General features: G+C 41.8%; 1 protein-coding gene across 1 annotated transcript in view; it reads left to right on the top strand.

Annotated features, from left to right (window-relative positions):
* The window catches only part of LOC115375849 (receptor tyrosine-protein kinase erbB-4), a 149,487-nt gene that overhangs the window by 2,738 nt on the left and 118,857 nt on the right, over positions 1-27,892 (top strand). The window contains exon 3 of the mRNA XM_030075430.1: positions 25,808-25,994. Within this exon, the coding sequence (XP_029931290.1) occupies positions 25,808-25,994 (187 nt within the window). The remainder of the gene's footprint in view (positions 1-25,807; positions 25,995-27,892) is intronic.

Raw genomic sequence — 27,892 nt, 5'->3', positions numbered from 1 at the left:
TCTCCATCTCTCCCTCTCTGCCCTCCCTTCTTTCGTCAGATCCAAACAGAGCGCACAAGAACCAGACATGTGATGAAGTTCATTTTACCGCCCAGTGTGAGCAATTCTCTACCAGGGCAGGGTCAAACTCTATTCACTAATCAGTCTGGGTGTTTGTTTTGTGCTGCTTGGAGCACCAGATGGGTGGGGTTTGCTTGGTCTGGTAAGTTGTTATTTATCAGAAAAAGAGGAGGAAAGCCACACACTTGGATGCATTTATTAACATACAAATCCATTTTTTGGTGCATATTACCTTTTTAACCAAAATTACCCTACTCACAAAAAGTTAGGGATATTTGGCTTTTGGGTGAAATTTATGGAAAATGTAAAAAGTTCATGCTACAGTGATATTATATCATGAAAGTAGGGCATTTAAGTAGAAGCATACACTGGTTATTTCCTCATCTCAATCAATTTCTTGAAACAAAAGCCAACAACAGTGGTGGATATACCACAACAAAAAATGTCAGTGTCAATAACTTGTCATGTGCCCTCGAGCATCAATTACATCTTGACAACGACGTCTCATGCTGTTCACAAGTCGACTTATTGTCTGCTGAGGCATGGCATCCCACTCTTCTTGAAGGGCGGCCCTCAGGACATTGAGGTTCTGGGGTACAGAGCTCCGAGCCTCTACACGGCGACTCAGCTGATCCCATAGGTTTTCTATGGGATTCAGGTCTGAGAAAGTGCAGGCCACTCCATTTGAGGTACCCCAGTCTCCAGCAGCCGTTCCCTAATGATACGACCTCGATGAGCTGGAGCATCAAACACCTGATGTGAATTTTGCCGTTAAACTCCTTGTTAGAGAACAGCAACTTGTGCAAAAAGTACTGAAACATTGAACAGTTGGACATGTGCATTCAAAAGTTTACAGAAGGTCACATTAAGTTCACCTGTAAAGGTTATAATGCATTTTAGGTTCATCCTGAAATTTCACCCGAAAGCCGAATATCCCTAACTTTTTGTGAGTAGTGTATATCACTTTACTGGCATATATGTCTTGCCTTCACGTGCAAGTTGTAAGTTCTTATTTACAACTTCAGGAACACCTTCTGATAATTTGACTGGCGTTTAGATGTTTTGGTCGGAACAGTCAGGGAACTTACTAAAAGAATAAAGAACACTGTTTGAAAAAAACATTTTAATCACATTATTACAAAAAGCAAATATTCAAGAGCTGCTTTTTATGTAAGCAGCATAATGAAGAGCATAAATTGCACATTAGATATATTCTTGATCCTTTCTTGCTTTTTGAGTAGGAAACATCACAATGCGGAAACTCAGGTATCATCAGTATTTCCCACTGGTACTTATCGGTTTGAGGGGGGTCATGTGCTTATTTACTCATAAATTCAATGTTTCTACGATGTTTCAGAGGGCCGAGAAATAAGAGTAAGAGTCTAGAGAGGCTGTAGAACAAAAAAATGAATATCTTGAAAGACCTTGTAAATATGTAATGGAGACTGTAGAAAAACAAGAGGCATTAATGTTACAGGTATTTATTGTATATGTATTAATTCATTGATTAATACATATACAAACTTGCATGCTTGAAAAAAAAAACAGAAACAGAGAAATACTGCAAAGTTGTCCGTCAAAACCGATACTAAATTCAATTTTAAATTTTGTTTAAAATTTCTGGTGTTCGCTGTGTCAGCATTCTGCATTCGTTAACAAATATAGATTCTGTGCTGTGCCATTTGTGGCAAAAGACATGTAGTTCTTTTTGAATACAAGAGGAGGAGCTTGGGAGTTGCGTGAGCGTCATAGCTAAAGTGTGAAGATGCATAGTGAAGGCTAAATCTAGTCTCACCCTGAATGACCTGGATTTGCCTCAGCATTCCTGTGCCGTGAGTTCAAGTTAAAAACAAACAATAAGAGTCTTAGCACATCCTTTTTAATCCAGGTCATCTGTCTCTTTACACAAAAACACCTTTAGAAATCACTTCTGACTGACAACAATGAGTGTTTGTGGCTTCCTTATTGCTTTACCTGAGCTTGATGCCACCTGTATTGAGTTATTACAGACACAGAGGTCAGCCAACCCGGCATCAATCTCTCTCTGATCCACAGAATGGAACGAATCCAAATGATGTGCTAATCAGCAGCAATATTGACCAAGCTGTGTAAGGTTAAGCGTTGTTCCTATTTGGCAAATTTAGGAGAAAACTCTTCCGAGAATGAGTGCTTCCATATTCTCAAATTTAAAAGTTTGAAGAGGGAACTTTTAATGGCTCTGCTTGTCCTCAAAGTCCTCTGAAAACTAGAAAACAAACTTTGGGGCGATATAGCAGATGTTATAGTCGCAGATGAAAATGGTGTGTTTTACTGTTTTCCAATTAAACTGGAAATTATACCTGCTGGTACTTGGTGCAATAATTATTGTGATTTTTAACTGAAATATGGTCAGTGCTTGGAAACCTCTAGTTCAAACCATGGATTTCATAATAAATCAGTGAACAAAAAAGATTTTATTTAAAATCCAGCCATTTTACATTCAAATTTGCAACGTGTTCTTGTGCGTTTTACAGAGTTTTGTGCCATTCTTAGCTGAATTTATGAGTTTGAAACTTTCATTTGAGGTTCATATTGTGCAGTTATACCACCATTTCATAATTTCAAATGGACTTCCTTTGCAAAGAGGCCAGTACCACCCTTTTGTAAGTTGTTCTTCAGTTTCTTCTTATTTTTTTTTGTTTTTTCAAAGCGTGGGCAGTCCACTCAACTTCAACACTTTCATTTATTTATTTATTTAGGCTGTAAGAAAGCAGAGAGAAAGGCAGAGCAGGAGAGACACAGAGGAGAAAATGGTACTGAATCCTAAGCCTGCAGTGGTGTGTGTCTTCAGAGGCAGCAGACTTGAATCAGGGCTGGACCTGTGGATCAGGATAATGCACGACACTATGACACGATGATATCAAACCCGTGTCCTCCTCAACCTTTATCATCAGCCACCTCAGAGTGTGCTGAAATTCAATTCTGTCCTTCCTTTCAGCTCACCAAAACTTAGCCTGACTTTCGCTTTTATGCACCCGTTTTCCACCGAAGGATCTGTCCCTGGAACACAGGAGCTGTTTTGATGAACCACAAATACCATTTCCACCGGACAAACTGGTCCCTTTTTGCCCCGGAATTTTAGTTCCTGGTCCCCAAAACGGTCCCTGCAATTGAGGTCATGAGGGTGGCTTTTTAGCCCCAAACATTGCTGAAGCAAGGACCCTGAAATTATCACCCATGCTGATCGACTGACCACAACAACAAATTATCGAAAGATTGTTCTACCAAGAGATCGTTCAGCCACTAATTGAGAGGAAACCCTACCGTTAACATACCATTTGCAGCTGCACACCATGTCGCAATTGATCTACGTAAAAGCAGTTTCCTCTTTTCATTTCAACCTCCATGTCTCTTCTCCAAAACCAAACACAACATCACAGCAGCACAGTGGTGAATAATCATTAACATAACCATAGCTTCCATCTTTACTGTTCTGCTGTAGTGAGTCCCACATAGAAAGACTAGATGTCACCTACTTTGAATTTGAGTAAAGTTTACTGTTCTTTGGGTGTAATAGAAACTCAAACAGGTAAGAGCTTAGGGTACTCGCTTTGTCCCAAGAAACTCATTCCTTTCAGAACCCAAGAATGTTGACCCTGTCATTTTTTTGGGGGGGTGGAAAACAGGCATTCAGGAATAGTAAAAACTGTTAAACTATAAACTACAAAACTTGAAATTGTTTGAGGATAATCAGAAAGGCTTTTGGAGGAAAGATAAAGCGTTTTGTGAATGTGGACCCAGGTGTCCGCCTGGCATTGTCCCCCTGTCTCGTTTGCTGGCCGGCTTCTCTGGCCACTGTCTGTCTGTCACTCAGGATGACCCATTTTCCCAGAAGTGTAGCGGGGAGCCGGGCCAAGTGGCCCGCAGTGGCCCACAACCAGCTAATGATGTCACCTAGGCTGAAGGACTCTTCATTAAAGCCTGATCAATCTGCCGGCTAGTGCTGCAAAACACAGGGCGCCATGCCAGGGCTGCAGCTGAGAGCAAAGGGCCGGGACGGGGGATGTCCATCCATAAAGCTAGGCAGGGATGTCCAGCAGGGCATGCACGCCTGCTCTCTCTCTCTCTCTCTCTCTCTCTCTCTCTCTCTCTCTCTCTCTCTCTCTCTCTCTCTCTCACACACACACACACACACACACACACACACACACACACACACACACTCACACAGGAACATATTCACAGTGAGAGTGTATGTTTTATTCCTGAAAATCTTACATTCCCAAGCTGTTCTCTCCAGAGGTCTGAATATATCACAAGTCGGGGATAACACACACACACACACACACACACACACACACACACAGGCCTTGGCAATAAATCGAGAGAGATGAATGACACGGTCAGTGAGGTGTATACACTATGTCGACGTGCAGACAGAGACACTCTTTACAGGGCTTATCTCTGACAAACACCAGCCCAGAGAGAAAGAGAGAGCATGAGAGAGAGGGAGAGAGAGAGATTAGGCTTTTCTAACCAGCAATCATTTGCAAGGACTCACATTTTTTTAAGGAGAGGTAATGTGGCTCTGCAAGTTCAGTACACGAGGCAACAGAGGAGGGAAGAGGGGGAAAAAGAGATGAGAGCAGAGAAAAGAGATTCCTTACACCAAAGGGTTCCCGTTTTCCTTGGGCTGTACATGAAAGCAGCCAGTGATTCTGCAGCTCGGCTCTTCTCACAGAAACCTAGTGTGGAGGCACGCTTTTTGTTCTGCTCTGCTGCCCCATATACTTAGTAAAATATCAGTGTGTGTGCACTTGTGGCACATGCACTGTGCAGCTGTTTTATTAGCAGAGTTGCTTGTGTTCAGCCTTGATTCAAAAACGCAGTCCTCTGAGGACACTGCTGCAAGTGTTGTCCGTTTATCTGCGGAGCTCTGAATATTTTATGATGTTCCACACATGATCACAAAGGCTCCCGCTGGTATCATGACTTCACTGAATCCCACCTGACCCACTTCAACTTACAAAGACTTTTTTTTTTCTTTTTTTGTGTGTGTCTGTGTGTGTGTATGTGTGTGTTTGCATTGACCGGCTGAAACCTATTTGCGATCACTGCGTAGTCTGTCGTCATTCAACCCTCCTCTCCTCTCCGCTCTCGATCCTCTCTGCCTTTCCCTCTCTTTCTGTGAGAGTATGTCTGTGCTATCAATTTTCTCCAGGGGTGTAATTCAGACTGATATTCCTCTCTATCAACCTCCTCTCACCCTGTCTGCCCTTCAACTTTTGCCATTGTTATTCCTCCAGCTCTTGTGATATATATTGAAAAGTCACTTCAGTTTCTTAGATCAGATTGTTTTCACACTGTTCAGTCAGTGAAAAAAAAGGTTTCTATTTAAAATTCAAAGCATTTTACAGTTATATTGGAAATATTTTGCTAATATATGGGTTCCCATACTTATTAAAAAGAGATGTGTGGTGGTGTTTGCTGAAATTGTTATTTACGGTTGATCAATCAGTCGGTCTGTTGGTCTACAAAAACTTCCCAACCCTTTCGCAGCCAGAGTTTTCGCTCTTGGTTGCTGAAACTTGACATGGAGGTCAAGCATACATGTGTGAAGGTGTGTGTGTGTGTGTTCATGCTATTTGGCTGAAAGGGTGCATGGCAATGGGAGTGGCCTGTAACAAAAAGCTCCATAACTTCTAAATGGATTCACATAATATGCCCAAACTGTGCAGAAAGATACACACACACACACACACACGTAGACAGACATACACACACAGATGCTTTCATTGGTGACAGTTTACCCCGCCCCTACACTTTAGTCACGCCCCTTTTCATAACTTATGAACCATTTGTCAGCTCTTGTGGTAGGCATGATTAGACTCAGCAGAGGTTTCTTTTTCAGTGGCGTGCATTAGCAACACCATTTCGCTCTGATGGTCCATCAGTCCATTGGTGCACAAAAATCTGCAAGTTCATTGGTCCACAAAGCTGTGTACACTTGATAGCAACCACAACTTTCTACCTATGAGGCTGGAATTTGCCATGGAGATCAATTGTTTGTGAGTTTGTATGTGTGTGTGTGTGTGTGTGTGTGGATGCATGAGAGTACCTGCTCACAGCTATTGCGAATTTGCGCTTGTTAACTGTTCAGTCCTGACGGTCCCATCAGCATGTTTGTCATTACAAATGCATGCTGTGTAGTCGAGCTTTCCGCAAACAAATAGAACTTAATTTCCATTTCTAGCGGAGATCCCAAGGTTTCCAAAGATGTCTAATATGCCTTGCTGAATTACAAGACAGTGTGCATAAAATGATGCACATCAAGACATTTAAGTATTTTCTATTAGATGTAATGGTGCAGCCATAAAACAATGGTGTTTTGGGGTTTTAATATTTCACTTAATATAAGTGTGGTGTAGCTTCAGTAAAGCACTGCAACTGGCAGGTACTCAATATGTGTGTGGCACTGCTGTATTAGATAGGGAAAAAAAAAATAAAAAAGTTTTTTTCTCTAACTCTGAAGCTCCTTCAGGGGAAATTTAAGGGGAAATCAGTTCAAGGGTTAAAGTCTTTATTGAAAATTAACTTTAATTGCATAGATCACATTGTCTTTGATTTTGGTGACACCCCACCACACTCACGCACACACGCGCACACACGCGCGCGCACACACACACACACACACACACACACAGATTTACTCCCATAAATGGCATGAACCTAGCTTTCCATTTTGGACCTGGACTCAGTAGTGTATGCCAGTGGCCTTTTGGATGGGACTGAGTGCAGAGCCCTCGCCTCACAGTGAGAGATGCTATTTACATGGAGAGACATGTGGAGGACATCAGCAGCAAGGAGGTCAAGTGCTCCTCTCTCTGTTTTTCTCCCGCTCACTCCCCTGTCCTATTCTCTACTGATGTTACATTCTATTGTGCTCAATGGCAGACAATGGCTGTCACAGGCCTCTCCACCAAATAATGACACCATGATCTGGAGCGGCGGTTGAAGTGGGGCGTGTTAGCTGGGCTAATGGTACAGTTTCATTAGCCTCTGAACCAGCAGAAGAGCTCATAAAAGGTTGGGACTGCCGCCTGGAACAGGAGGCTGTTAGCGCCTCGCGGGCACCCGGCAGCGTTTGCATAATTACAGCTCTTAACGCTGGGAAAATTAGCACGCTGCTCGAGCCAACCAGCACCCTGCCAGATCACGGTGGCACAACCCTGCCGTATCTTATAGTCTGTTAATGGTGGGGTAATGGTGACAACTAAGTCCAAAAGAATGGAAGAAAAATATAATTACATATTTCTCTTCTTCTGATGTTTTTTTTTTTTTTTTTATGTCGGCTGTCTCTCTGAGGAAGAGCTGTTTTCTGCAGCTAAATGAAAAGAGGTGCTCAAACTTGACAAAGAGCCTCATCATCGCATATCACTTTGTAACACAAACGGTATTAACTGCATATGTAATACAAAATAATTACTAGGCTATAGCCTTAGGGTACCAGACCTTTTGTCAGAATGTAGCACTGCAAAAATCTCCAGCATAGAAGTCATTTAGACTCTTTTTAACTGTTAAATCTTACTTTTTTAAAACAAGTAAAAAAAAAAAAAAATCTGCAAGTTATTGGTATAACCCAACTTGTTTTTAATGCTAATCAACTTGTTTCCAGAATTTTCTTGAAAGTGTCGTTTTCTCTTCGCTCGTTTGAGGGAAAATAAAAATTTAATGCTGAGTTTGAAATGACTTGTTAAGATGGAATGAAATGAAAGGATGGAATGGTGATGAAAGTAAACTACTGTAGAAACATGATATTTGGCCGTATGTGTGAGCCGAAGGTATTTTTCCAAACAAATTTACCATCTCCGCAGAGCTACTGCATGCAAAGAAACTATGGAGTGTTTGTGTAGGTGTCTGAAAGAGAGAGAGCGAGATGGACATGCTCTCATGGCCCCCTCCTCATCATGTTGTGTGTGTCGGTGCGGTCAGCCCCCCTCCCCTTTCATTCAAAGCCTCCAGGGGACAAAAGAAATATATATATCTTGATGCCTGACAGTGAACGCACAGACAGCTCTGACATTTTATTTTCTCTGTCTGTGTTTGACCGTCTATCAGGCCATGCCATTTCATACTGGAGCAGTAAACATGAGCCAGAATTAGCATAACTAAGTGAGTGATTCTTATCTTATTCATAGTTTCTTCATGGAGACAGCGGTTGACATCGCTTACATCTTGATAAGCTCACAGAAATGCACCATAGATGTTTGCATTTCATTTACAAATGACCGTGGAGCAGCACTGTGAACCCCCTCGCTGCCTTGATGGGTGCAGCATGGCACCCACAGCGCCAGGGTTTCGTCTTCTTTTCCCACTCAGGCTGGCGTGTGCACTTTGCAGAGCGACCGCCAATTACAGTGTGGCTTAATGTGCCACATACAGTAGCACTGCAGAGTGAAATTGCCACAGTACTTCATAAAATGGACATAAACAGGCATGAACATGAATGCAGTTCATGCAGTTTGATTGCTGCCATAATCAGTGATTTCAAATGAAAGGTGTAATTACAAAATGCTTTAGCCTGCTTGAAAAATAATTGAAACCTGACATTTCAGTCAGTATGTTGTATGTAAGGGTTACTTTATACTCAATTCTGTCGCAATTTATTCAGTAATATTATATTGTCTTATATTGACAAACAACTAGTAATGAGTTCTCCAGCAGCAGCAATTTTCTAGCACATGGTTCCATTTATTTATTTATCTATTTTCAAATGGTGTATATGTCATTTGGCAATGAAACTCTTCAGTTATTATAAGTCACTTAAATTAGTGGGTTGTTAACCAATTTCCCACTATTCATACACCTGTCTCCCCACTCATTTGCCTGCCTTGTCCTTGATGTACAACATGCAGTACATTATGGAAAAGGCAAATAATTTTAGTAAACTATTTAAATAAAGACTGGATGTGGAGTTGCCAATCTAGCAACAAACTAACAAATTTGTACAGAGGTAATTGCTGAGATTATGTGCAATGAAAGCTAATTTTCAGTGGCTGTAACAGTGTCAAAAAATAGAATAGGCATAGTCCAAAAAGATGTGCATGTTTTGTTTACTTGTTCTATTTTTCACCAAGTTTTATAGAAAAATGTATTGTTGATGAACAGGGCCAAATGAGACTTTTGGGCTGCCACTGTTGAACTTGACTCTCGTGGGAGTTGTTGTTACTCAGTTAGGATCTCGGGGTGTCTCTTGCCCCCAGGGGGGCTTGGTAGGTGGTATAACTGAGATGCTGCTCCTGCTCATTACTGGGCTCCTGCTTGTCTAGCCCGCAGCATTGGGGAACTTTTGTTTCATTGCAGAGAGAGGGCCTGGTGAAGAAGGGCCACAGAAACCGAGGCAATGGCTTGGGCTGCAGAAACAAGATGACACACACACACACACACACATACACACACACACACACACACACACACAAGCATGTGCGTTCACATACATATTATGGAAAAATACACACAAACATACACCCATGCATCCATTAAACATGCATGTACACAGCCCTCCATCCAGTAATTTCAAATTCATGATCTATTCATCTCGGCTTGTGTGCTGCTTTGTGTGGGCACGAGTGTGTACGTGCGCCTGTGTGAGTGTATGTCTGTGTGTTTATGGGTGCCTGCCTGCTTTTTTGTCGGCCTGATCAAAGCAGACACGGTGCAGAGCAGAGGTCTCCGAGGTGAAATTAAAGTCTTGCTGCCTCTACGGTGTGGAGGGGGAAAGTGATTACCGTTAAATTAAAAGGTACGACCATAAAAGTGTGCCACGACCGAACCCTCGCAATTCATCAAAATGATCCCATGGTGCGTCTTTTGCTTATCAAATTGTAAAATATTGTCCATGACACCGGCGTAACAGGGGCGTAATTAATGCACTAAATCAATTCTAAATCACTCCGTGCAGAGTGGCCCTGCTGGGATACCGTCATTATCACAAATTATGGTGGCAGATGCATGGTGCCGAGAGGAATGGATACAGTGCTAGCCGTGTCTTCCCCTCCTCTACAAGCAGACCTGTTCGTTCCCCACTCGCTCTGACTCTTTTAGTGTCAAATAATGTGCCGTTCCTCTTCGCTCACACCTGTGATATCTTATTACCAGGTGCTAATGGTTTCATTAGTTAGTGTTATTTTTTAATCCACTTCTTGAATTTACATCATAACCTGTGTTGACAGACAGGCTTTCATATATGTTTGCATTTAAATCGAACTTTGTATGTTACATGGATGTCTATGATGAGCTTCACAGTAATTGAGCAGATTTAAAGATTATGCTTCTTTAATGTTACTTTTTTTAAAAATAATTATTAACTTATTTACATCATAACCTAATCATAACATAAACTGGAGTATTGGTAGATTTTTCCCATGGCCAATCTGATACCAAAAGCATTTACTTACAGAAATAAATCAAGCTGTCCAGATTTTATCCTTTTTTGGAAAACAGAGACCTATAGTTTTCAAAAGGTTATTTTCTTTGGGGATCCCAAAATAAGGCTCCAAATCTGCTCTATACATTGAAAGTAATTTGTTGATGTATTGGTATCTGCATTGAAAAACTACTATCGGTGTATGTTTACTGTTTACTACTGTTTACTGTTTTTTTTTTTTTTTTTTTTTTTTTTTTTTTTTACGTAGTATGGTATGGAATGGCTCTGGCCTTTACAGTATTTTGGATACAACCCATTAAAATAAAAGGCCTAAAACTATGCTCTAGTTTTGCTGATGTGAGTTAAAGGGGAATACTCTCCAGAGCTGGGCTGATAATGATCCATTAAATACCATATTATACCCACATTTGTTAACTTTTGGCCCAAGATTTTGCACCGTCAACAAAATCTCAACAATTTTCACTTCAAAGTAACTAAATGAGCAAGTGTACTGTAGTCAGCTACTTTTTTCTCAAGTAGTTTTGTGGATAAAACTAAACAAAAAGAAGTAGCAAGTACCTCGCCCAACCTCATCTCTTCCAGCTTTGTGTGTACGTCAAGTTTTTCATCAAGTTAGTAAGTTGATTTTCGCTGACTGACCTACAGGTGAACTCGCCGACTGCTACCAATCTACAGGCATATTGAACCATATGGACTACATGTGTCCTCTAAAGTTTCCATTGACAGCTTGATACTGCAACTTTGTATCTTAGAAACCCAGAAATCCTCCGTGTCTGTTCTGACAGCACCCGGGGACACTGGGAAACATTGAGAGAACAACAGCCGAGCACTTCTGCAGGGAAGAGTGAAGCCAGGCCAAGAAATATCACCATTCACTGCAAAACACAAATAAATAATAGAGTTTCTCCTGTCCCAGACTTGTCTTCTGCAACTTCCCATGAACTTTCTGAAATCCTCAGATCTTAGCTGCTTACGTATGAATAGTTACATTATGAGAGCAGTCCACGAGACAGGAAGATTTTATGTCTAGCTCTGTTTAACTGTGCTTGTGAAACTGTGCTCTGAGATCATATGCCCTTTTGAAGGCTGCACATCATAGCTGCAGGATATATTATGTATGCATATTGCATTTTTATGCCATTTACTTAAGATTTCATGACTCACAACAGATTATAAGATTTTTGCAATTGCATATTCCACAGAGCATACTCCTCGGAGTTTGAATTTCCCCAATTCTGTGAAACTCTGTTGATTAACGGAGTTGCAAACAAGCTGCTTTAACGTTGATTAAAGTGGCTTGTTTGCATATGCGGTCCATGTTAGAATGCAAAGCATTCCATATGTTTGATAATCTCACATTGACACATAACATCCCTACTGTATATGCATCCCCATTTTTTTCATTCTTCTGCTAATGATGGTGGCATAGGATGCAAAATGGGGGGAAAGCACAAAGAACACTGAACACAGAACCCCTTTGAGTAGCCAAGAGACCTTACCTCTCTTTATGCCTCTGGTGGCTGCAGTCTTTGTCCCCAAAACAGCCCCTGCACTCAAGGTAGCACTTTTCGAGTTCCTGGGGGCCGTCAGGGTGGAACTTGGATCCCTGAACATCCCTGACTAATAAAATGCAAGATGCCAGTGGTGTGAAAGTATCTCCCTGCCGTTTTTAAAAACAGGAGCGAGAGATTGAAACACATAAATGACTAAACAACCATTCTGTCAAGAGGCTGTTAGGCTAGTAATTGAAAGAAAAACATTTGTCTCTGTTTGTCACGTCACAGTTTATCTCCACTACCATGTATTAAAACAATTTCCTCGTTTCAGCTCTTGCTTTTCTAGCACCCGCAACCTAATGTTCAACCTCTGCACATCTCCTCTCTAAAACCAAATGGAACATCAAAGCATGGTAGTAACTTACCATGAACATAACCATGGCTTTGACATCTTCTTTATTCAGTGTTTTACTGTTGGTGGAAAAGGAATCCGCCTTGATAGGGAGTAACACCTTGGAAAATTGTTTAGTGTAATATTTGGGAACTATTTTGTGCTGATGCATTTCTGTAACATAAACATAATGCCGCTGAACATCTTCAAAAACCATCAAAAGTGTCACATTAACTTTTGAGGTCTCACTTCTTTCATTGAAAAGTTGCTTTGTCTTGATGAATTCATTCAGACTCTTTTCTCTGAAGTGGTGTCACACTGCATTGCGTATAAGTCAGAAGTGTATCATAGGAAAGCCTCGCATTTCTCAAATGTAAACTTTTTAAGAACTAAATCAAACAGCCTTGTTTTCAAATTGACCGCCAGGCATTTCTGAGTTCATCAGATGGGTTTGTGAACGGGTTTCATTGCCCCACGGGGTTGTAGAATACATAACTGAAAATTTCAGTCTTTGAGATCAGTAATCTACTACAAATAGCACAACATGGATGTGACATACAGTTTCAGAATAATCAGTGAAGATATTGAGGCACTCCCTCAGTTCTGACGTGGAGCTCTTTTTAATATGAATAGTCCTATACTTTAATTTCTGGCTGCTATTTTTGTCTCTTGGCTCGGGTATGCCTTCCTGCTCACCTGTGCATGCTGCACCTTGGCACCACACTGCTGGGAATGAAACTTTCCCTCGGTGAAGTCGTAAGTGTCACTAAGTGGCACCTGCAGCGGGCTTCACATCCAAGACACCTGCCCTGCCGTTCAATGCACGCGGCTTCACCCCCAGCCCCCTTACAGAAATTAAAACGCATCTTCACACCACGGCTTAATTTATGAGAGTGTGTAAATTGTTTCTCCTGATGCCTTTTTAATATCTGCCTCTCGCAGCTGGCTTTGGGCAAATACGCGCCGCATCATGCTGCTCCTGCCATGCCGAGTGGAAGGAACAGATTGCGTTCCTCTGTGACATTTACATTGTGTATGTGAGCGTGCGTGTGTTTGTGTGTCTGTATGTGCACTCTCGGAAATGGTATGTGTGTGTAGTGTGTGTTTTGTGATGGTTTGTGCCAGTCTGTGTCTCTGTGTTTGTGAGTGTGCCTGTGTTTGAAATTGCGATGCAGCCACACAGGTGACTGAGTGACCCCCTGCCTCTCCTTTCACTCCCAGCCCGGATGTTGAGAGCCCTTACAAACTGCCACTGGATGAAACTTAGACTTATGTGCTGACCTTAAAGCACCCAATAGTTTATTGGCTGTAGCTGTTAAAGCTGCACTAGGGAAATTTTTCTGCAAAAATACACCTGTTTTATGAGCCTAAAACACAAATTTGGGGCTGCAGTAAAGAAAAAACATCCCTTATCTGCTTACTGAGGTGATGTGGATTCATTCTATTTGCCCAAATAAATCTCTGGTGTCAGGTGTGGTCACTGGCAGGAAATTTTCTTGGCACACAGGAAGTGATAAATTGAAAGTTAACAGTGAAATATAACCCTTTTAAAACTTGAGCACATTTTATAGTCAAACATAATGTAAAGTGTGTGTGTGTAAAGAGTGCAGTAGTACTTACATTGAAGCTTTTGTGCATATGCACTGATGAATAGGGTGTTTAGTAGCTGTACACAGGATGGCAGTGTTTAAAAAAGTGATTTATCAAAATGGTGAAACCTAGGAGAGCACAAAGCAGATGTGATGATTATTCTACCACTAGTGAAGGAACGACAGGAAATGGTTGATCCTAGATCCCCCTACAATCAATTGGTGTATACGACCTTGCTTAGACTTGACATGAAGTTGAGATGTTCGGGCAGGTATACGACACCTTTGCAAAAACCTTTTTTCAGCACCAAATGCACATCAAATTGCATCTATATACATGCAGATATGCCACTGTCTTTGAGTAAAATGTCATAAAATGGGCTTAAGGTGCCAAATACAAAGCTTGATTGGGAAAGGACTTGAAGAAAGCAAGATAGACAGCTGTACCTCTATAAAACCTCCACTCAAAACAGCCACTAACACCAAAAAAAAAAAAAAAAAAAAAAAAAATCCAAGGAGTGCAGTTTGCTGACACCACATTACATGATTTATGGGTAACGAAGTGCCTCAAACTCACAAAAAAAATCAACAGTTACCTGTAGGTGTCTGCTGGGGCTAGTGCTGTGTCTTTGTTTGCCATTCTCTAGACTCTTGTCCCTCTCCTGTCAATTAGCTGACAGCAGGGCATATGACTCTAGCTCTAATGACTCTAGCTCTGGTGGGCTGATCAATATTGTTAACCCACATTCACACTGTGAGCAGCCTGATCAACAATCACCTCCAGTCCATTGATTTGCTATTGAGCTTGGTGGCCATGGAAACTCAGACAATGTATGGATGGTCAACAAGCTGGTCAGCTGAGAAAAAATTGGCCACGGCAGAATTCTTTGTGGTCATCAGCTGTCAACAACCAATCAGACGCCCGTGCTTTAGTGTGATTTTGCTGCATGAGCAATAGTCCTGCCTTGCAAATGTAAAATGGATGAGAAGTTGATTACAGCCATCGGGCTTCTTAGTTTTCTACAATCAGGTTGTTTGCGATCTGAATGCTGAGTGACTGTTTATTTCATCAAATTATTTTCCCTCTGTGGAAATAGCAGCATTCCCACAACTGTTACTGTCCAGTCCAGTTTGATTTATCATTATTTAACATATTATACACAATCTTGCACTACACTAGAGACATTTCTGAGCAAATCTTTATAAACCTAATCCTCTGCAACAATGTTCAAGGCTCAGAACTTATTCCATGCATTTCCATCCAACTCAATAAAACCATCTCATTGTATATTGTTCCTTTTCACTGCTGCATTATTGCATGAGTCAGTCAAATGCTTTCTTGTATCTGTCTATATAGAGTGAAATATATAGCTTACCCTCTGTTTCCTTGTGTGTCTGTGAGGTCCTTTTATCCCTGTGCCATGAATATCAGTATGTATTGTGCCAATAGTATCTCCCCACACTAATGCCATCATGACAAATTCCTATTCATTTATTCCACTTTGCAAATAAAGTGACTCTGATTCTCATTCATTTCAGCTCCTTTGCAGAAACACGTGAAGCTCTTCCCAGTACACCGCAGATTATAAGTAAATGTGTACAGCTTCTGACAAGTGTCCAAGACATTATTGATTTCATATTCTCAATAGCCAGTTGGCCTTATCTACCCAAAAAAGTGTGGGATCTGGAGGAATGAGGGCATATGGGCTATAAAAGGAAAGATGCCTTGGGCTGCGGTCGAGATGAGCCATCTACCCCTGGTGAGAAGGGAAATAGTTATTTTTGCAAGTTTTTGTTGGCTAAGATAGCACATCCTCAAGCTAGGAGATGGAAGCAAATGCTTATCATCTATCTTTCTCTGACACACACACACACACACACACACACACACACACACCACACGTGCACATATATTAAGCATGATCTATGTTTGCAAATGAACCGACAGCATGTGTGAAGGATGCAGTATTTGGCATATGACATTTTCTCCTCTCTGTAGTTTCTGAAGTGTGGGGTGTCTGAGTTAATCCACAGTTGAACTTCAATTGTAGTCTTTTGCTTCAGCCGGGAATAATTTTGGGACTTGCTCTTGTTTTCACACTGTGTATGATAAAGTGAATTGAGCTATGCTGGGTTGCAAATGGCACTTGTCATTTGTGTTTCATCTTGGATTTCATTACATCATCAAATTGATTTATACTGCCAAACCAACCCTCTCCAAACACATATGCGCTTGCATGCGAGCAGGTACATGCATGGATGCGCGTACAATACACCCACAGGCAGACACAAACACACACACGCTCACCTCTTGTTCCCACAAATCAGACATCCATCTCCGATTAGGGCAATTTGATCTCAGAGTAATGAAGTAGTTTAGCAGGGAAACGTGGCATGCTTCACAACAGCTGACAACGCCACTGCCATTATTTTCCACTGAGGCAAAATGGCTGACAGCCGCCTCAGCCCCACCCCTCCTCCTCTCACACACACTTTTTACTTTATAAAGAGACAAGACAGATCAAGTGTGACACGGTTGTAATCAGTCCCACAGCTGCCTGGTTACCTGGCCTGAATGTACGAGTAGTTTTCAAATTCCAGTTTGCTTTATTAAGAGAGGAAAAAAAGAAGAAGCAGGCTTTGGTTGTTTAGCTATCGAGATGGAACTCGCAGACCCCTACTGTGCCAATTATATTTTGCTTATTCGCTGGAGATTATGGGTTCACATCTTTTGGTCCAGTGCAGATAAAATGGGCATCTCCGCTCTGCTCTTTGTAACAAAGTTAATATAGTCATTACCTGCAGCTTCTATGTTAAAGATAATATAATTTATTTTAGAGAGCTTTCCTTGACAAAGTTACAAAATGGTTTACAAGAAAAAAATGGAAACAATAAAAACAGGCAAAGGCAAGTAAAATAACAATGAACCAAAAATATGTAGAGAATAAAATGAGTTAAATGTAAATTAGCAAACATTTACAAAAGCCGCCTTTCTTTGCGCCCAAACATACAATATACTCGGTAGTGTGCACTGACAGCACTCCACATGAAGAATTCTTGGCTGTTGTCTTCTTTCCCATTGACAGAAATTGATTACCCAAAGCAAAGTCCCACATGGTCTACCTGTGGCTGCGTCTCTCGTCTCCACCGGGGCCTCATCAATCATTTGGAAGGGATGTTAAGCACCTTTTCTTCCCCAGAGGAGTGTGCTGACGCTGGGCCTCAGTGACCACTCATCCCTCCTTTCCCTTTTCCTCTCCCTGGACTCCCATCTCCCCCTTGCAGCAGCTTGACCCCTGCAACACAGGGACTCCTGCAAGCTCTCAAAATCTCTGTCCTGGACTGGGATGTCCATGAATAATGAAGAGAATTAAATATGAGCTATGATAGCTAGGTGTTAGGAGATAGCATGTTGTAGCGCCTTTCCACTTCTCTCTATCTCCCACCGTACACGCTGTCAAGCAAGCAGAAGCTGGCCCGTGGCTGACGTGCACTAACTTTGTCACATAACTGCATTATGTAGGGTCCCCAAAGGCTACAGCATAATGTGATACGCCGTGTGTGACTGTTGCCGGGCTTGCTACAACAGCCTCGCCTCATGAGTTATGTATTAGTGTTTTCTCTGCTGCGGCTCATGGATCAGATACTGTACTGCATTGTCACTGTTTTAGACTTGCTTGGTAATGCGCCGCAAAGTTTCCCCTTTGGTAATTTTAATTTTAAACCCAGGGCCTTTACTGTAAATGTGTCTTGACAACACAGACGCCTCGTGGACGCCGCTCATGAAACAGGCTTATATGAGATTGTCGGACTGTCTGAGACAATAAATGTCATCGCCGAAAGCCAGTTGCGCAGCTGCCGCTTGAGGCACACCCGCACGCCAACACACACACATTCACACACACTCACACACACACACACATCATTGTGTCATCCCAAAGTCATTGCTGTGACAGCCATGTCTCAGCATCCCTAGCTAACAGTGTTGAAAGTAAATCATGTCTGTGTGTTTATCTGGCTCAGTCAAAATTTCCATCTGAATAAATAAAGTGGGAACCTCATTAAGTTACTGTCTCACTGTCTGATTTAAGTATAAAGATATTAAAAGGTGAGTGGACTGCCCACTTTTTTCTAAGGAAAAGGGAAAAAAAGTGCTTTTCTGATTAAACTTTTTCTCATGTAAAATGAGTCTCCTCTAAAGTTAGAAAAGCCAAGGTTCATGCCATTTGGTCACAATTGCGGACGGTGTGTGCTGATTCAGAAGTTAATCCATGCTCACAGTAAATTTCTTTTGATTGAATTTAGCAAGAAATCGACTTTCCTTTGCCTGATGTGCGGGTGGAGAAGCTAAAACACCATAAAGTGAGAGGATTTCATGTTGCCTAATCTGCGCCACCGACATGAAAAGTGTTGTGTGGGTTCAAAACAGTCGCCCTTTCATGTTTGATGTGCTTTCCATTTGAACGGAACAAATAGCCCCCTCCCTTCCTACTCTTCTTCACACGTCACCCTGTTGATTCATCGCAGTGGCGTACCTCAGGGCACTGTCCACATAACTTGAGATGTTTCTTACCAGTCCTCAGAAAAAAAGAAGAAAAAAGTGCAAACTCTGTACAAACACCTATAGTGAATGAGTCAATCATTTTCATGGCGACATTTTGCAGCGCTGGAGTTTCATACATTTCAAAGTCAATGGCCCTTCTCTCCAAGGCCTTGATTTCTGAACAGGATTTTTTTTTTTTTTTTTAAATCTTGAATGTCACACCCAAGTGCTCTCAGCATACTTAGCTGCCAAACAGTCACACGAGGTGAAGGAGTGCACACTTCTCTTGCAGAGCTCATTGAAGCGAATTGGTAAACAGGTCCCTGCCCGCCCATTGACTTTGCTGCCGTGTGGAGGAGTCAGATTGCGCTGGTGCTCCAGTTGGATCAAACTGTGGAGAGCCGGCAGTCTTGCCACTGACATGCGCTACTGCACTCTCCTTGACTCACTGGCAGAGTGCTCTATATGTATGGAAATGAGCCATAATCACCATAATATGTGTCCCATCTCTTGTATTTCGTAATGGTGTCATTATAGTTTTTTTCTCCCTGCACGATGCCTATTTCCCCTTACTATCTTTTTCTACATCACTCACCCTCCCTCTCTCCTTTTTTCCCTCCTACCTACCCTCCCGTCCTCCTTCACCTGATTCTTCCTTTTTCCCCCCTCTTTCTTCCTTTCGACATCAACCTCATTTAGACTGTCTCGCTCATCCAGATGATAGGAACAGGTGCACTATTAATTATGCTTTAAAAATATAGCCCCTTTGTGCTCCACTTCCCTTGCCACTATCATTGGGCACTCTCTGCAAAACCTTCATTACACTGTGGCCCTTAACCCTGGGCCGTTCTCTTTGTGCTCCTCTGTGCATTTGACGTCCTCAGTTGTAGTACATTGGATTGTACAACAATGTCACTTACATATTCTGTATCTACTGGTTGCAGTACTTGAAGTTACATCACACTTATGCTGTGTGAAATATTCAAACCTGAGATGCCACAGTTTTATGGCTGCAGCCGAACATCAAATGGAAAACATCTAAATGTATTGTCCTTCGATTTATACACATTTTCCTGTAATTCAGCAGGAGATATTTGGCATCTTTAGAAACCTTTGGATGTTCACCACAACTTAAAATAAAGTTCTTTAGGTTTTGCTGCATGCATTTATAATGACGAACCCACCAATGGCACTGACACAGTTGAAGAGGTTTAAATTAGTTTGTTTTAAAATGTGACTTTATGGGCGAGGTTCACATTTTTCCTGGTCTGCTTATTCTCCCCGAATTCTGGCCAATGCAACAAATTGGAGAATGGAAAAAAAAGGCTAGTTATGAATACATTCAAAAATTTCCCTCCCTCCAATTCAATTTAGTGTTATCTCACACTTGCCATTGTCCTAGTAATGTCCAATTTTACATATTTTGGTGTCTCCACACACTGTAAAATGGTGAGAGGCGATATGTTTGTAATGCTAACAGGCATTATGGAAGATGCTACATATGCCCTGTAAGCACCAGATGGAGAATGTACAACCATAATGCTCTTACTTCATATTTCTCTCCTCTGAGACATGTTAATGCAGCGAGTTTCTCAAAATCTGGGGGTGAAACCTGAAGGCAATTTTTGCGAGGACTTACAGTAAACTGGCTTGAGAAATTTGTATGCAAATCTATTGGCTGTGTTGGCAAGGTTTACTGAGTATCTGCAAAGTAAAGTCAGCTGAATAAATTATTGTGGGCATACAGGTTATTAGCCTAAAAACATCAGGGGTTTTTATTAGACTAGCTCACATCAGTGTGTGTAAAGACAGATCTGGGTTGAAAACGGATGTTCCCCAATGCTCTAATGCTTGTTTATTTATTCATCTTTCCCCCAATATTTATTTTTCTCCTCTCTTGCCTCTACTTTACCAAGTGTTGCTGAATTATGACACAAAAACAATTGCTTGTGCATGCCAACAAAGCATGTCTCGATTCATTAACTGATAAAATTGTTTTCTTTGCGATACAGTTGTTGGTTCATTTGAATGCTGGCTTAAATACAAATACCCCTCCCTCCAAGTCGCAGCACAAGCACTACACATTTCGAGTGCAGCCATAGTGCTTTGCGAACTGAACTGCAGGGTCTCAGCAGACACCGAAAACATTTCCACATATCTAGAGGGGTCACAGGTGTCTGAGCACAGCAATCCTGGCTACGAGGAACAGCTCTGTTTCCAAGATAGCGCAGCCTCTTTCCATCATGATTAAGTTGTGCAAATCTATCTCTTCTGGCTGCTTTGCGGGAGGCTTTCTACCCTGTCAATACGATGCATCCTGAAGTTACAAAGAATGATTTACAAACGCATGTGCAAAAATTCAACATGTTGCCCAGAGGGAGGCTAAAAAGAAGCAGAGGAGAAACAAATCTTCCTGGACCATGTAGGACTGTTTGGCTGAAGGCTCTACACTAGGCCGCTAATTGCCTCCAATTGATGGAGAAAAATGCTAGGGGAAACATTAAACTCGCTATGCATCATGGGTAGATGACCTGTGTCAACTCTGTCTGTGCCTTGTGGCGTTTAGCGCGTAGGTGGAGGTTACCGGCATATCCAGTGCTAGTGTGTGTTAAGGTTGTGTGAGTGTGTGTGTTTAGTGTGCAACACAAGCATGCAATAGGCAAAGCTCTGCGCAAACCCTTTGTGTTTTCTCACAACAGAGAAACACTCTGATCCATCTGAGTCAGGCTGCTATCAAAAGACCAAGTCAAAATGGTTTCTCAAATAATGACCTGGGCTTTTGCCAGATCTTGTAACAATTTGATGGTCTTTCCCTGCCTTGAGCCACTTTAATCACATTCGCAGCTCTAAAGTCATGAGCTAGGAGGGGTTATTTGAGGCGAGGATGAAGGGGTTGAGGCTGGAGTGTGTGTTGTGTGTTTGAGATTGGGGGATGGGGTGGCACTTTGTTGGCACAAATTAGCCCCCCCTCCTTTGCCTTGTTAAGTCCGCATTTTTGAGAAAATGTGAGGAAAAACACATCGGTTGCCCTCTCTGCCTGCCGTCCACCTTGTTAAATCCGAGCACACATCGCCCACAAAGCAATGGCGAGGCGCAGCGAGCTTCTCCAAGTAGCATCCTTCAGCTCCTGTGTTTGTGTTTTTGAGACAGAGCGCAGTTGATGCGGCGGGAGGGGAAATGCAGGTGCTTGTGTTTACTTCCCTCCGGACCACCCTCCTCCCTCCAACCTCCCTACTCCCTCCTCTCTCCCTGCTCCAGCTCAGAGGAATGCAGAAATATATTGATCTAGAAAGCCTTCAAAAATTTTTTAGGGCAAACGGAAGGAAATTAAACTGTGTTAAACCGAAGCAAAATTACTGAAAAAGGCCAGAGTAATCCTTTAATTTAATTAGGTAAATTACAACAAAAAATCCTTTCTAAGTCTTTTTCTTCTTCTCCCTGCTTCTTTCTCTCTCTCTTTGCTCCCCCTCACTCCCGCTGGAAGGCTTTCCTCTGGTTGCCAAGCAACAGGGAAACAGTTTTTCTTTGGTTTTGCCAGCGGGTCCCGGAGGCTGGCAGAGAGAAGGGGGCACAGTGGAAGCACTGTGGAGTCTGCCAGCATAATACCAGCCTAGTGCATGCCTACAGCTGGGTCGGGTGCGGAGCCGCCCCCTCCTGGCCCAGTCACAGCGCCCCTGGCAGGCACCTGGGGGTTACGGCGCAGTTAATGATAGCAGGGCCAGCTTGGGAGGCACCCTGGCTTGCAGCACTAAACATGGAGGTCACACTAGGGTCACAGTGATGAAACAGCGCAACTTCCAACCATGGGGCCAGATCATCAAGCCCTGCAGAGAAAAGAGCATCTTTTTTTCCTTTACTTTTTTTTTTTTTTTTTTTTGAGGCTGAGTCACAAGTTGCATTGAGTTGCACAATTTGGCAACTCTGACAAAACATGAAGGATTTTCAGAAAACATATTTGACAGGAAGTGATTTCATGAAGGCGTTTTTGACAGGCAGTGTCAAAAACCCCTCAGTCCCTCACAATGGAAATCCTTTTGCAATAATATGCTAATCAAAAGCTCCATTGAAATGGATTCTACGGCTCCTTTATTATGTTGTTCTTTCTCTCTTCCAGTGATTGGCACATTGTAATCTTGCTAATAAGCACCTCCACTGTCTGTTCCCTGCCTATTGTGGTAGTGTTACAATAGGCCAAGTTGGCAGGTGTGCTGTGTTTGCTGAGTTCTCAATATGGAAGCTACTCTAGGCTACCTGCTATTATCCTGAAATACAGGCACTCCGCATGCTGTGTCCTAGCTGTCAGTCTCCACTAGCATTCCCCAGAGGTCAGCAGCCAATCAAACCTCACATTACTCACTTCCTCCCACCCTCCAAGCCAATCATCCACATCATTACTGGCCTGTCTGTGGTCATTAAGAAGTCTCTGTGTCTGCCCACTGCTTCAGAACCGCTTCCCTTCATGCAGCGTGGCTAGATATTCAAAACGCCCTTGAATAATGGTGTGCTGTTTAATGATTATGTAGAATTTGCACAGCACATGCAGGACCTAAATCTGAACGAAATCGAAAATGAAAAAGATGCAAGAATGAATCATAATTTTGTAAAATCCTGCTGGCACTGCAAAAATCACCACTAATTTAGTCTCATATGCAGTTTTAAAATCTTTTTTTTTTTTTTTTTTCTTCAAACAAGGGGGGAAAAGGCTGTGGGATGAGATAATCCCACTTCATTCCAATGCTAATCAACTTGTGTCCAGATTTTTTTTCAATCACGTGTCATTTTCTTGATACTGGTGGCCTGATCTAACTTATTCTGCCTTACCTTCAATATATTTATACTTGGCAGATGGCAGATTTTAACAAGATTTTAACATCAAGTGTGTGGCTAAATTAATTGGAGTTGGAGATGTTTTCCCTCTGCTGTATGATCAGCGTTTAACTTTTTAAATAGATCCACCAGATTTTGTTTCTCCCTTAAATGTAGTGTCCTAATTAGGTTTGTCAGTGATGGCTGGTGAGATGTGTGTCACTGTGGCATTTGACAGCTGTTTGTGTGTGTGCATGTGTGTGTAGGTAAGCTCGAGCTGCTGTTTCAGCAACTCAGATGAATATTGCATGGCCACAGAGCTGGAGTCGTAGTGACATGGGACTGTGCTGTGTTCTCGCCCACACACACATGCACATACACACATACTGTACCCCCCTGGTTAAAGCTAGGACCCGGTATCCAGTAATGATGCTGTATGTGAGGTTGTGATTGGCTGTCAAAGTGATTGATAGGGCTGTCAGCTGGAGGGAGTTTTTTCCTTGGCTGTCTGAGGAGCTATTATCTGTTGATGTGATAACATAGTGCTGTGAATGGTTGACCTTCTAACCCGAGTTAACAGGGGTGGGAATGATTTTTGTTTTTCAGCAACGAGGACAAACTTTTTCCTTTTTTTTTTTAATCCCAGGGAAGAGAATCAAAATAAAAAATCTACACAAACTCTAGGTGCTCGTGTTGGCCTCACCCTTCAGACTTTGACTTTGCAGTTGAATTAATTTGCCTCATCAAGTGCATACCACAGAGGTAATCAGCCTGATTTTTAGTGAGTTTTGAGAAGGTCAATTGATGCACACTGAGATAGATAGATAGCTGAGGTCTGCCGTGCTCTTCAGTAAGGTGCTCAACACTGTTTTGGAGAGCAGCTTTCTATGGGAAGATATTATGTGTGATTCACTCAGGCACTAAGCCAAGGCCTTTAAACTTGAACTGCCTCCAAATTCTTTATCTTCCATCTATCTGGGGTGTCTTACTTTCAAGTCAGACCTGGGTCAAATATTACTAAGAAGTACTATAAATTTGATCCTTAGTGGGTTTCGGTATTCAGTAATGAGTGCCCAAAAGATTTGTTTGGCAACTGATAGGTAAACCACACCTTTCTGGTGCTTTAAATAGTTTAAAATCAACACTTTGAAATGCTACCAATATGTTGGATCTGGAATCAAATCAAAAACTATTACTGTTTTTGATATTTACTTTAGCAAATACTCAGTATATCAAGCAAATATTATTATTAATACACATAATTTGGATTTGGAAATACTGTTGTCATCCAGGTGTGGTTATTTAATGGCTCAGCATGGCTCAAACAACAGCACAGAGTTTCTAATCAGCAAAGAATCATGATCAGATACTGTATTTTCATTACGATCAATATCTTACAATGCAATTAACATGCACAAAAAACAATGAGTGAGATACATTTCCCCTCCACAAGCGTGTTCTGTAAACGAGACACAACTTTAGGCAGGCAGTAGCTCGACGTGGAAATAGTGCAGTAGAAAATGAGGCCACAGAGGTCAGGATGGTGTGTGGTGTATACACTTGCCTTCAACTCCGATGACCTAAGTTCAATTCTCAGCTCATATGCTGAAGTTTTCCACTGTGAGTCTCATTTTCAGCAAAAGTTTTTCTTATTGAAACAATGGACAAACTGTTCCCTGACCTAAAAGTTTTAGTTGCCTAACTATGACCTGTGCCAGAGTTTCTCCATGTGCCTCGTGAACTAAAGTTTTCAAGGGACAACCAGGTGTCCAGTTTGTGCTATAGCCACATAATATTTTCATTATGACTGAGTGCAATATTCACATTATTTGTGTCTTCAATATGTAATCTGCATTCCAGCATTCATGGTCTTTTCATGAAACTTTGTGAGACTGAGCTGCTCTTCCTTTTCCCTGCACTGATACTGACGTCAACACCTTGGTGACACTTTCCCTGCGTAGTCCCCTATAGACATTTAACAGAATGTCAGCTGATATTTAAGTTAAATATCAAAAACAAGTCAGTAGATTTCCAATAAGCCTTGAATCATATTTCAGCAACATGTCGAGAAATATTCAGCAACAGACTGTCAAAAGATATTTAAGTTACATGTCAACAACTTGTCAATAAAATTTACAAGATCAACTATAGCCATTCCACTGTTATCCAGTTCATAAATTATATATCAACATGCTATTTTAATACTTTTCATCTTTTGAAATAATGTCAACTAAATGTTAAAATCTGTCAGGCATTCAGATTTTACTGACATGTTGTTGACGAACACCTTAAATATCTTTTGACAGTCTGTTGGACATGCAGATTGAATATTTACAGACTCATTTTCAGTATACAGACATACAGACACATTTTGTATTTACCAACTGACAGTCTGTTGAATGTCTGTAAGGAACTATCCAAAGTGTGACCAAAACCTATCGCCTTCACATTCCACATTAAATATACTTTTCTCCCATTTCTCTTTTCTCCATGCAGTCTATCAGGGAGGTGACAGGTTATGTGCTGGTGGCTCTAAACCAGTTCGACTACCTGCCTCTGGAGAACCTGCGGATCATCCGAGGCACCAAGCTGTACGAGGGCCGCTACTCCCTGGCCATCTTCCTCAACTACCGCCGGGACGGCTACTATGGCCTGAGGCAGCTGGGCCTACGCAACCTCACAGGTCAGGGCTGTGGGAGTGTTTGGCGGGTTTGTTGTTTGTTGCACTGCACTATCAATCTGTCAGTGTAAAACTCACTTATACTGACAGATTGTGCTTCGTCACTCCTGTTATTCTCTTCCCCTTCCATTCTCGTGAGGTAAATGAAGCAAAAAATGAGAACAAAAGACTCTTTGATGCATCAAAACACAAGCAAAATATACTTTTTTGTAGTAATTATGATAAATCAGTGGTGAAAATGGTGATTTGTAGCAATTTAAACTGCCTCAATGGATGAATTAAGGTACGCTTTCACATATTGGGAATATATTTGTCACCACCCTGTAGAATATTTTGCCATTTCCTGCTCAATAAACGGTTGTGTTTGACTTGTTTTTACACCCACAGATACAGATTTAATAGGCCCCTTTTAATTAAGTCACGAAATTGGAACTCAACTTTTGAAGCAACGTGTCTGCTATCCTGGCAAATTAATCCTGTGCTGCTATAGAGAGGGATCAAATGGCTGTGAAAAGTCCTATTTTCCTGTTAATTACATTTTTGTTTACACACTTCAAAATAGGCTTGTTTCATGGAGTAAGGTTTTGGACGTGGCTCATGTTTATGTTCTGTTTCCCATATAACAGTGCTCATGCAGATGTTCACACTCAAAGTTACTGCTCCTGCAAAGGCTGGCTTGTGTCTCTACACTAACCTTTGGACTTATCTTTGAATCAGACCTTTGGGTCATGACATCGGCATCAGCTCATCTTTGCCATTTTAGTGTCTCCCAGTGCTGGGATGACCTGCTAACTCCAGTTAACAAAAACAGACAGAGGCAGCTAACATCACCCTCAACCTACTGAATCATATTTTTTGTCTTTTCAATCTAATTTATCTGAAAAGGTACTGCCTTTTTAATGTATTTAATATCCTCAAACATCATAATTCTATGGCCACAGGAATGGCATCAGGGGTTTTGGAGATGCTGCTTTCAATTTCTCTGTGATTGACCCCCACAATCAAAAATTGGAGAAGAGGCTATGAATATCACATACATTTTCAGAGTCTCTGTTGGCCTGTCCTGGACAAAACCTGGGGGATTAATGGATTTTTATGCAAGGGTCAGGAACTTTGAATATAAACATTACTGACCAAGCACAGCACTACCTATGGGCCAAAAAGTCCCCAAAGCTTCCAGCAGCAATGTCTCTGGCACTGCTCACTCAGTCTTAGGCAAGATGATGTAGCTCTACACTGAGATCTGTCTCATACAAAATGAAACTGATTGGCCTGCCACAGCACCACCACCAGGCCAACAGGGCCCTAAGCTCCATGCTTAATATATCGGACACTGCCAGGTCAAATTAGATCACTGGAACTGATGATTTTTGCATTGATATCCAGTATCCACACACAGCACCACCAGCAGTCTAAAAAGTCCCCAAGCTTAAAGAAGCAATGCTGCAAGCGCAGTTGCCACAGAGCTTATCATTAGCTCAGCATCATCTACAATTCACAGTCACAGATCTTTCAAAGTAACACCTTGTTTGTGACAGCCAACATGCCGAGAGTCAGGTGTCGGTATTTATTGTAGCTTGGTTCAGTGGGCAGCAGTAGCATTACCATCGCTTCCAGAATAAACACAAAGCGTTGGAGGAGATGTGTTGAGGTGAGGGACAGCTGTCACATGTGATCTGGGAAGATGCACTACAGGTCAGTTTGAAACCACTGTTTTTTTTGTATTTGTACGACATTTCTCTGTATCTCATACAGTACAAGCACAGTGGAGAGCAATAGGAATGATCCTAACAAGGAGATGCTGAGACAAGCGATGAAGGTTATGAGCTACAACAAACCCAAAATTAGAAATGGTTGTGAAACATGAGCTTGGCTGGATAAATAGACCAAACCTCTTCAAT

Source organism: Myripristis murdjan, chromosome 2, assembly GCF_902150065.1.
Source record: "Myripristis murdjan chromosome 2, fMyrMur1.1, whole genome shotgun sequence".
In the NCBI taxonomy this organism is placed as follows: Eukaryota; Metazoa; Chordata; class Actinopteri; order Holocentriformes; family Holocentridae; genus Myripristis; species Myripristis murdjan.
Note: the sequence above shows the minus strand (reverse complement) of the source record. Positions and strands in the feature narration are given on the sequence as shown.